Below are 11,831 nucleotides of genomic sequence, written 5' to 3'. Positions count from 1 at the left end.
CAGCCTGGGCAACAAGAGCAAACCTCTGTCAAAAAAAAAAAAAAAAAAGACAAAACTATAGTAAACAGTGAAGGCATTTATTTTTCCATTTTCATTCTCAAGTATCTTAAATATTTGTGGATTTGTATCAAATATTGCAGTATAGTCTCTAACATTATTTGTTCTGGATTCAGACAAGTAGTTAGAAACTTTAAGACAAGATAATCAGCTCAATTTTCAAATAGATATATTTTCTGTAAAACAATGATTTCATTGCTTATCAAAAAAAACGTACTAGTATAGACGAAACATGGGAAACTTGAACCAAATTCCAAATCTTACTTGCAATACAACACTATTCTGCCTACCAGCATGTTTTTGTGATGCTATATGAGTGCCTTGGAGGGAATCTATATAAAAAAGGCTCAGATGGCTGCCTTGCTGATCTCATATAGTAAGCTAAACCATAACAATGTTTCTTTCAGTACTCAAATGCCTAGAAGCTATGTGATATTGCAAATTGAGATTGCCCAGCTTGAGAGTTTGTATACATGAGTAAACTATTACATAGTGTTGATCACAGGACGATTGTGAATGATATTGCTTGCCTAGATGGCTGAAAACTCTCTCATGATGCTCATATAATATATACTAGAAGCTGGCTGTAGTAAAATAATGCTGGACTTCAAAATATAGCAAATGTTATGCAGTAAAAACTTGATATGAGAGCTATTCTAGAATATAGAACATAATAATTATATTTCCTGAGATAAAAGTGGCTAACATTTCCACTGTTTTGTGTTTGTGTATGTACAGAAATATATAATTGGTAAGGATCATGTGACTTTTTTTGGAAAGGAATACTTAAGTAGAATAAAATTTTATACCTATTTTACCCTAAATGTACACAATCCATTGTGTACATGAAGTAGTGACTGTTTTCTTTAGCTAGAAAATGAGCTTTTCTTCACTATCAGTGACTTCAAGATTAACTTCTGTTTGTAAGTTTAATAACCACTGTGTGATTTTAATATGTCTGTTCCTGCTGAATATTTTCATTTGTCTTTAAGAGTAAAAGTATTAAGAAAGACTTGGCATTAAACCCAATTAAGTGATATGCTCACTCACCTATACTTCTCAGTGTTGATAGTAAGCAACCAGTTTAGGCTGGTATTCACAATATTTAAAGAGTCACCTTCTTCTGACTTTTTCTTTCTTTTTTAGGGGGGGAGGGGTGGGAAAAAGTCTCATTCTGTTGCCCAGGCTGGAGTGCAGTGACACTATCTCAGCTCACCACAACCGTCGCCTCCCAGGTTCAAGCAATTCTCCTGTCGCAGCCTCCCAAGCAGCTGGGACTATTTTTAGTAGAGATGGGGTTTCATTATGTTGACCAGCCTGGTCTCAAACTCCTAATCTCATGATCCGCCCACCTTAGCCTCTCCCTAAGTGCTTATAGGCATGAGCCACCAGCCTCCTGACGATTAGCGATTGATGCCTTGCTCAGAGGATTTCAGTTGCTCTACTTTGATTTCTTAGACTATATGATACCATTGAAAGTAAAGTACTTAGTGAATGTAAGACTCAGGAAATTAAACAATTTGAGTACAACTTAAAACTTTTATTTAAATAATGACCAGTTTGCAAACAATGTAACTGAATTTTTGAAATGCTTAAATTAATAATACATAACAACTAAATACAAAGAATGAACCTTGATTGGAGCCTGGTTAACTTAAAATCCATAAGAGAGATTCTGAGAACAACTAGAGAAATTTTGATATAGAATATGTATTCAATTATATTGTTAATCTCAACATATTTAGTATGATAATGTTATTGTTATATTGAAAGATTACTTGTTGTTGAAAAATGCATGCTAAAGCACTTATGGGTGAAACATTTCATGTCTGTAACTTATTTTCTAAAGGCTTTCCGAGGTGTGGATCCATAGTATATACGTGATATATACTTGTATGTGAGAGAGAAAGACATTAATGTGGCAAAATATAACAATTTGTGAATCTAGGTATACCAGTGTTCATTTTACTCGTATATCTACTTTTCTGTAGACTTGAAATTTCCCAGATAAAATGTTGAGGACAACATGCTTATTCTAGTAAATGAAATTAACTTTTTATTAAAAGTCCCTATTTTTTTATATCTCTATCACTTGTTTCAGTAAAGTTTTACTATATCTAGAAACAGAAAACATTGACTTTTGTAAGAAACAATTATGTTTATTTAAGACAAATTATTCTAAAAAGAGAAATGCTAGTGAGTTTATATTTAGAGGTTATTATTTGAGAAAATGTAGGCTAAATTTCTCTGAACTAAAAATTTACACTATTAATTAGAGAATGTAGTATTTACTCAGGATATGCATGTAATAGGAGATTCATAGCTATTCTATCATGAATGGTAGATAGGAAAACTTACTCAGATTGAAAAGCAAAGGTAAGTACCCCCCCATCACTGATGAATTGAATAAGAAATATGAGATAGCTATATCAATCAGAACTCTTTTTGAAATTTTTATGAAAGCTTAGTAATAAAAGAACGCAAAGTTTAAAATTAGAATATTTTTAGTGTGATATAATTGGCAGTGATAATTCTCAGTCACTTTTATGTATTTCTGCACTTACAGGAGGAGCCGAAGACAAGATGTGAGACATGGAAACCCACTGACTCAATGCAGAGGATTTAATCTAAAAGGTATTAAAAGTGAGCAATGGCCAGTCTCAGTTAACAGTAGCAATGCCCCATATCACATTTCAGTGAGGGGAAACATTGTCATAGATTCAAGCCTTTCATTTCCAAGAAATATTTATTATCACAATTTTGGGTATTCATGTATGTTAATTAAACATTAAATGTTTTTTGTATGCATACTGAGAATTGTGAAAAACAAATGTCTGGGAACACATGTACTTCAAGTATGTTAGCTGCTAGGTCTTTCACGCAGATTATGATTACAGGTTTACTTAGCTACTATTTTCTTTCTGAAGAAAACTTACTTTGCTTTTAAAGATTTACCACTGAAGAACCCTTAGAACAGCACTTTTTTACTGCAGTAAATGTACATAACATAAAATTTACTGTTTTAACCATTTTAAAGCTTACAGTTCTGTGGCGTTAAGTAGATTTACATTATTGTGTGACATACTGCCAGCATGTTTGGCTATTTCTCATCTTCCCCAACTGAAACTATCCCCATTAAATACCACCTAACCATTCCCTCTTCCCTCCAGCCCATAGAAACCACCATCCTACTTTTATATGAATTTCTCATGAATTCAACTACTCTAGATACCATATATAAGTGGAACTATACAGTATTTGTCCTTTTGTGACTGGCTTGTTTCACTTACCCTAAAGTCTTCAAGGTCCATTCATACTGTGTAACATGTCACAATTTTCTTCATGTTTAAGGCTGAATTATATTTTGTCATGTGTGCATATATATAGTGTGTATGTGTATGTACGTATATATGTAAGCCACATTTTGTTTATCCATTCATCTATCACTAGACACTTTTGGCTAAGTGAATAATTCTGCCATGAATGTGGAGGTACTACAGTGCCTGTTGACAATCCTGCCTTGTGTCCTTCAGTTATACTATCCTTCCTTCCCATTCTGACATGGAGTTACCATGTTACAATACTTTACCTGCCACAATCCCGCCGAATAGAAGTATTTCCAAGCAGACCTTCCTTGTGACTCACCAAGGTGCTACAGATGTGCCGTATCAAAAATTAACAGGGAGACTCCTATTTCTAATCCTTTTGAATCTGCTATTCAGTCTGCACTTTCCTTTAATAAAACATGACGTTCTTTTTACTAACTAGTCTAACTGCAAAGAGCAAATGAAGACAGATTTTGCTTACTTCCTCCATACATCTAGTTGAGGTTCAAGTTTCCGTTTCTCTATTTGCTATTTTATAAAAGTGTATCAGTTCCCATTCATAGTAGTAGTTGTCACAGTGGTAAGAATAATGGCAGTGGAGGTAACATCAGACAAATGTTGATGCTGACTTTGTGTCAGAACCTGAGCTAAGTGCTTTTTTTATGATTATCTCACACAATGCTCAAGAAATCATACTAGAGTCTATTATTATTCCTGCTTTTATTAGTGAGGATTCTGTACATGTCTAAGCTATGACATGGCAATACGAAATGATTTGCCTAATTTAATACTTTTATTGAGAAACCTATATAAAAATGCTATAATCGATGTTTTAGAGATGAGTAAAACTAAAACACAGGGACATCAAGTAACTTTTCTAAGGTTATAGCCAGTAGTGGTAAGGTCAGGATTTCACCGTACGTTCCTCTGATTGCAAAGACAGTGTTCTCAACCACTACATTCCACCAAGACTTACTTTCTGCCCTTTGCAGTGCTTACCTATTTCCTCTATAGGACGCTGAGTATGAACTTTAGGAATGGGATAAACCCAGCTTTGGTAATGACTGGCACATGCACTAAAGTATGTTTCCTCATGACTCACAGCCTCAGTTTGCTCAGCTGTGAAAAGCTGAAAAAATCTGGCAGGATTATTGTAGTCATTAAGTTAACAAACTAATATGAAGAATAATCCTTGGTGGAGAGTAATTATTGAATAACCCTGATTCTCTTTTCCACATTGCCGTAATTCACAGTCTTTCCTTCCCTTTACGAAAATAAAACAGGTAAACAACATATCCTACTTTGCTTGTTAAATGATTACCACTGCTTTTTGCTGGCTGCCGTGGTTCACAACTTTCTATAAAAATAAACATTTATATAGCATTTTTACAGGAGAATGTGCTCTGAATTCAGTTGTATTCTTTCTTTATCTTTCTCACCTTTTATTTTTGCCTGTTAGCATACAGAAATGCAGCTGAAATTGTCCAGTACGGAGTAAAAAATAACACCACTTTTCTGGAGTGTGCCCCCAAGTCTCCACAGGCATCTGTCAAGTGGCTGCTACAGAAAGACAAAGACAGGAGGAAAGAGGTGAGTAAGGCAGCACAGCAGCAATCCATCAGAGCTTCGAAAAGAACATTAAATCACCGTCCCTCGGTGAGGCTCAGATCAAAGGAAAAAGGAAAGGCATGTGATCATCTTTTAAGTCTTTGGATGACAAGTGCCACTTTCCTTAAAATCCTTTGTCCTAAGAATTGATGGATTAATTAGAAATTCTCTCTGCCTGCTCACCTCTGTAACATGGTGATTGAAACAAGAGCTTGGGCACTAAGACGGTGGTATTGATGTGAGGAAACGTTCATAAAAGAAACAAGATGTGTGCAAATCCAGAAGCCAGGTTTTCACACAACAGCACCTTTGTGTGCTTCACAAGATAAAAGGGGGCTTTTTTGAAAAGTTCAATTTTCCTCAGCAAGAAACTACACTGAACTATAACCTTCATGACAAAGAGTGTTTTTCTGCTGTGTGGTAATCTGTTTCCATTGCTTTATTATTGATAACTCTTGTGCTTTGCTTAGGTAATATATGGAATCATTGTTTATGGGACTGTTGCCTTTATTTAGTGATTTGGAAAAAGTCCTTAGATTTTCAAGACACATACTGAAACCTTTCATAGATTGGAAAGAGCTGTTTTTTTTTTTTTTTTTAAATAAGGGAGACATTGTAAAATGACATAGGGTGGTATATTGTAAATAATAAATTTTGTAATATTGATGTCATGTTGTCCTGACAAATGAAAAGTTAAAAATATATATGTATATATATATAGCCTTAGGGAAGTCTAATGTACCACTATTCATGCATCGTGAAGTCTGATAGAGCCCAGGGGAAAGTGGAGCCTTCTGCCTCACTTTATTTTGTATTTTTTATTTAGAAGAACATTCATTCATTGAAACATTACTGTTCTACAGTAAGCTGTAGAACACAGATACTGCATAAGTATTACTGAAATAAATGTTGGTTTTATATGCAAAAATGGTTTCTGACTCTCAGACTTTTCCACCCGAAGATATTATGAGCTGTTTAGGAAATTGTGTGTCCCTCGTTACTGGAATATTAAACCATAAGCAGATGACTACTTGCAGGAGGTAATTTAATTAAGTGGGGGAAAGATGAGCTAAGTGGACATCAGAGCCCCATCATTCTTCCAAAGTCTATGATGCTAACAATACTTTTAGAAATATTTTAATAATGAAAATTATTAAATTAAATGTATGTGTGTGTGTGTGTGTGTGTGTGTGTGTGTGAATTGGGTAAATGATAAACAGGGATCAACTAATATGTATAATGTCATTTTCTTTTATTCAGTAGAACGTTCAGTAGAATAATATATAAGTGAATATAACTTCTTTGATTTAAAATATATATATATATATGTTTAGTATGTGCCATAGAAATTAATAGTAAAATTTTAAATGGAATGTGTTAAGGATTTATTCTCTCGTAATATTTCTCAAGTTCTATTTTAGAATGCTCAAGAATATGGAGGCTCAAATATTACTATTTTGACTTTTTTCTAATCTCAAAGACATGTAATAATTTAATATTGCAATAACTAACTTTAACACAGGTAGGAAAGTCTCTGTTTTGTTCAGAATTTAAGAAGAGTACAATTTTACTTATTCTTAAACTATTAATATTTTACTAAACTTATCCTAATGTGTTCTATTTTAAGAAAACATGCTTCTCACTTATATTACTGTGTAAATATTAACCATTTTTTAAAGTGAGACAAATGATAAAAGCTCACAGAGCAAAGGCACATAGTTCACACTAAGTAGCATAAAGTGAAAACTGAAAGCCCTCCTCCACTTCAATTCTTATTCCCACTTTTAATATCTATTGAATAATACTAATACTTATGGAGTAACACTTATTCAGTTCTTATTCCCACTGCCCAGAGGAAGGTTACCAAGAGTTATATATTCCTCCAAATATATTCTATAGTTTTCCTCCCCTCCACACATACACACAACACACAGACCTCACTTCAGTATCAGTACATATGATTCTACCTCCTAACTTCCTGGCTGCATAGTATTCCACTGTATAAATATACCTGAGGTGTTGGTGGTGTTGTTTTTTTTTTTTTAAGCCATCTACTTATTACGTACCTTCTTGTTTTCCTTTTATCAAAAATACCTGCACACATGGGAAAGTATATATTCTAGATAAAGTCCTAAAATAAAGTTGTGCCAAATATTATATACATGTTTAATGGGTTTACCATATTGGACTCAAAATATTTTCCCAATTTTGCACAAATAGGGTAAATTTTTTTCTTCAGTTTCTGAATGTATTTGTACATTATTTATTTTCGAGGAACACTTAAACTTAGTAAATTTAGTTAATGTCAAAATTTTGTTTCCTTCCTTGAAGTGATTCTCTCTTTTCTAGTTCTGCCCTATTATCTGTCTTTTAATACTCTACTTGCCTTTTTGTGCTTTTTTGTGCACAAACCAATTGATCTTTGATTTAGATATTATGAATAACGCCTTGTCTGTTTGCACAGAACTTTATCATTTAGGAAAACATATAACATGCATTATCTAATTTTGATTTTCGTCAAATTTCTTTTTTCTTCAACGAAAGATTTTTCTAGAGTATATATGTCAAAGAACTTCTTACCAATTAGGTTTTTATCTATTCATTGGCAATACTATAGGTGGAACTGTAAGGAAGGTTTCAGGCATTTAGCTGATTCCCAGTAAACAATCTTTTTTTTCCAGTAAAGCGTATAAAGTAATTAAATATTAATTCATAGCTTTTTATTACTTTTCCTTGTAAAGTAAAACCACATAGAGGACTTAAAGGATGATGACATTTCAGCTAATTTTTGGACATTGTTTATTGTGGGATAATTGGAAAAGGCCCTTGATGATGTTCAAAATTCTGCCTCTGCTTATGTATTTTTTATTTAGAAGAACATTAATTCATTTAAACAGAAAGATAACATTCACCTTTTAATTGTGGCTTCACGTTTTTACTACTGAAGACTAGAACACCAGGATGGAATAGATATTTTAAAGCATCTATAAGTTTCACATATATATATTGACTGTGATTCCAATTTCAAAGGCAACCACAATTTTGTGCTCATATATGGAGAGACTTCTATCCTGGGTAAAGCACTTTAAGCTATTTTTGACAATGTGGATAATATCTTCACCCTCTCTTTATTAGATTCAATACACCTGTGACAATGTGATAAGATCTCCCATGTGTTTTTTTTAAAAAAGGCCATGAAACTAACCAAAATTTTGTGTCCACTGAGAAGGATATTAAGCGGTAATCAATACTTTTTCCCCAAATCTGTGCAAGTTGAGACTATACTGTATATGTTGGTCATAATCTAAGGAAATATAATGTTAAGTTTCAGTAACTTTAATGTCTCTCTCTTTTAGGTTAAGCTGAATGAACGAATCATAGCCACTTCACAGGGACTCCTGATCCGCTCTGTTCAGGGTTCTGACCAAGGACTTTATCACTGCATTGCTACAGAAAATAGTTTCAAGCAGACCATAGCCAAGATCAACTTCAAAGTTTTAGATTCAGAGATGGTGGCTGTCGTATCAGACAAATGGTCCCCATGGACCTGGGCCAGCTCTGTGAGGGCTTTACCCTTTCACCCAAAGGACATTATGGGAGCATTCAGCCACTCCGAAATGCAGATGATTAACCAGTACTGCAAAGACACTCGGCAGCAACATCAGCAGGGGGATGAATCACAGAAAATGAGAGGGGACTATGGCAAGTTAAAGGCTCTCATCAATAGCCGGAAAAGTAGAAACAGGAGGAATCAGTTGCCAGAGTCATAATATTTTCTTATGTGGGTTTTATGCTTCTATTAACAAATGCTCTCTCTTCAATGATCAAATTTTGAGCAAAGAATCTTGTGCTTTAATGATGGAAATTACTGAAAAAGGTGATTAGTCACTCCTAAAGTGAGTTTTACATGAACTGAAATGAGCATGCATTTTCTTGTATGATAGTGACTAGCACTAGACATGTCATGGTCCTCATGGTGCATATAAATATTTAACTTAACCCAGATTTTATTTATATCTTTATTTACCTTTTTTTCAAAATCGATATGGTGGCTACAAAACTAGATTGTTGTACCCCTCAACTGAATGAGGGCCATATCCCTGTGGTACTCCTTTCCTGCTTTGGGGCTTTAGATTTCTAATTGTCAATGATTTTAGATATGAAGACAATTTCCAAATCACAGCTTTTACATAGTAAAAGTCATAAATGCATATGACAGAATGGCTATCAAAAGAAATAGAAAAGAAAAGGAAGAAGGATTCTAAAAGTTGTATAAAAACATGAGTGATTCATAGAGAGAAAATGATGAATTTATATGGTTCCAGTGAAATATGTTTTTTTTTTTAAGACTGTAAAAATGATCTGTTACTGCTATCTGTTATTGACCTTTGTTTTCTTATGCAGGAAGATAAAAATCAATAACCTACCCCATGAAGATATTTGATGGAAGTTATATCAGTGAAGCAGTTTGGTTTTCTTCTGTTATCACCTTCCAAACAAAAGCACTATCTTTTTTTTTTGGAAGATATTTAATTTATTTTAGACTCAAAGAATATAAGCTTACACTGTTCAGTTATTACTGTTCCTCTTATTTCCTAGTCTGTATGACAAATTAAATTATATAAGAAGAAAAAATTTTGAAGTATCAAACTTCTATATGAGGGGTGAAATCATGAAAAAGAAAAAAATCAAAGTAGAAATGACTACTTTTTTAAGAGGAATTTATAACAAATGTGGCTAGTTTTCAACTTCAGTATTCAAATTCAATGATTAATTCTCCTATTTATTAAAAAAATTCTCAGATATTATGCTAATTTTTAAGTCAACACTATATAATTTGTGATCTTTTCAGTGTGATGGCAAGATGCTCATTATGTCTACAAAGTAAAAAAACAGTATGAGGAGACATTCTTTTGAAAGGTAATGGTACATATATTCACTGGTCTCTAAGTGTAAACGTAAGTTTTGTGATGAACAAAATAATTATCTCCTAATTGTATGTTTGAATAATTTTATTAGAATAATTTCATAATAAATTTATTTTCTCCAAATGAAAATTAGATGAAAAAATGTGAAAAAATTATTCATGTTCTCATATATATTTTTAAAACACTGATTTTACTTTTTTATTTACTTTTTAAGACATTTTCATGCTTCCAGGTGAAAACAGATATTGTACCACCTACCTAATCCAAATCTTGTATAAAAATTTTATTTATACTTAATATTCTATGATGAAGGTAATTAAAGTAGATTATGGCCTTTTTAAGTTATATAGTATAAAACTTCAAAAACTAAATTGCCAAGATGAATGTGATCATTGATCAGAATATCAGAATATGATTCATTATTTAAATTGTGGTAAATTATGATAATATATGAGGAGGCCTCAATATGACAAAAATAGTTAAAATGCATAACATAACACCAAACTTCATTTTTTAAAAAAACGCTGTTGTTCCAAATATATATAACTTTAAAGTAATTTCTAAAGTAGTTTATTATAATGGTTTGCCTGATTAAAAGGTATAATTAAACTTCATTTCTCCTCTACATAGAAATGTGTCAATGTAAAGCCAAAACCATCTTCCAATAGATTGGCCATGTGTTTATGGCCAATCTATTCTGTGTCCAAAGTTAAAAGTGAAATTGTTTTAGAGTCACAATTCCCTTTGTTTCACATAAGCCCAGACTGATAGACAATAAGGGTATTTAGATTTATACTATATTTGTGCTATTTAATTCTATTTTCACAATGATTAAATTGTGTATACTTTTATTACTTTTTAAAATGTAGAAATTCTTCATGAACATAACTGCTGAATGTAAAAGAAAATTTTTTTCAAAAATGTTCTTAAGGTACACTGTTGGTGGTTGTTTGGTTTTATTTTGTGTAGTTTGACAGTCCTGTGACTTAATATCTTTTCCATTCGTATTGTACATAAAATTTTCTAGAAATACACTTTTTTTCCAAAGTGTACATTTATGAATAGATTTTAGCATGATGAAACTGTCATAATGGTGAATAGTGAATGTTCACTCTGTGTAAGAAAACAAACTAAATGTAGTTGTCACACTAAAGTTTAATGGGATATTGATGAAATCATTGGCCTGGCAAAATAAAACATGCTGAATACCCCAAGGATGTTTCCAGCTCTTATTTTTAATGTAGGGTTAACTTACTTGTTAACATGACAGAATCTACTGAATTCATATGATTTTTAAAGATTTCTTTATCCATTTTTGTGAAGTTAATACATCTACATATTTCAAAATTTAAATTTCAGAAAGATACACATGTAAAGCTCTCCCAGTACCAATAGGTCTCATTTAGTCAAGTGCCAACCCAAAAGACATCCAGTATCATCACTTTTCTGTGTATACTTCCAAACAAATACATATTTGTTTTCTCCCTAATATTGTACATCCATTTACATCTATTGATATTTATTCAGAGTATGTTGTGTCTACACTGGAAAAAATATAGTTTAGGGATGCATGGTCTGGAGCCAGATTGCTTGAATTTGAATCCAAGCTAACTGTCTTATTCTTGGAAGGTTTTAAAATTCTCTCTGCCTTCCTTTTCTATACAAGTTCATACCAGTAAAGCATTAGGGCAGAACATTTTCCATGGTAAGTATTCAATAAATGTCTTAACATTGCCTTATTTAGAAGGCATCGTTTTGCTAGAACAGGAAGGAATGTTTCAGTTGTGTTCTGTGTCAAGTTAAATGTCAATGCTCTAGGTGGGGAAACTGCAATCATTGGGTCAGGTAACAACTTACCAGGAAAAATGAGCCTTTAATAAACTAGAGGAAAGAAGCCACAGGTATCTACTCA

General features: G+C 32.7%; 1 protein-coding gene across 1 annotated transcript in view; it reads left to right on the top strand.

Moving 5' to 3' along the window:
* SEMA3C (semaphorin 3C) overlaps positions 1-11,133 on the top strand; it is a 181,337-nt gene extending 170,204 nt beyond the window's left edge. Inside the window, exons 16-18 of the mRNA XM_032276442.1 lie at positions 2,624-2,691; positions 4,843-4,973; positions 8,348-11,133. Coding sequence (XP_032132333.1) covers positions 2,624-2,691; positions 4,843-4,973; positions 8,348-8,761 — 613 coding nt within the window. The 3' untranslated portion in view covers positions 8,762-11,133. The remainder of the gene's footprint in view (positions 1-2,623; positions 2,692-4,842; positions 4,974-8,347) is intronic.
* Positions 11,134-11,831: the final 698 nt, after the last annotated feature.

This window comes from Sapajus apella, unplaced genomic scaffold (genome assembly GCF_009761245.1).
Source record: "Sapajus apella isolate SASKATOON/1434 unplaced genomic scaffold, GSC_monkey_1.0 scaffold7, whole genome shotgun sequence".
Taxonomy (NCBI): domain Eukaryota; kingdom Metazoa; phylum Chordata; class Mammalia; order Primates; family Cebidae; genus Sapajus; species Sapajus apella.
The sequence above is the reverse complement of the archived record's forward strand: the minus strand, read 5'-3'. Positions and strand labels throughout refer to the sequence as shown.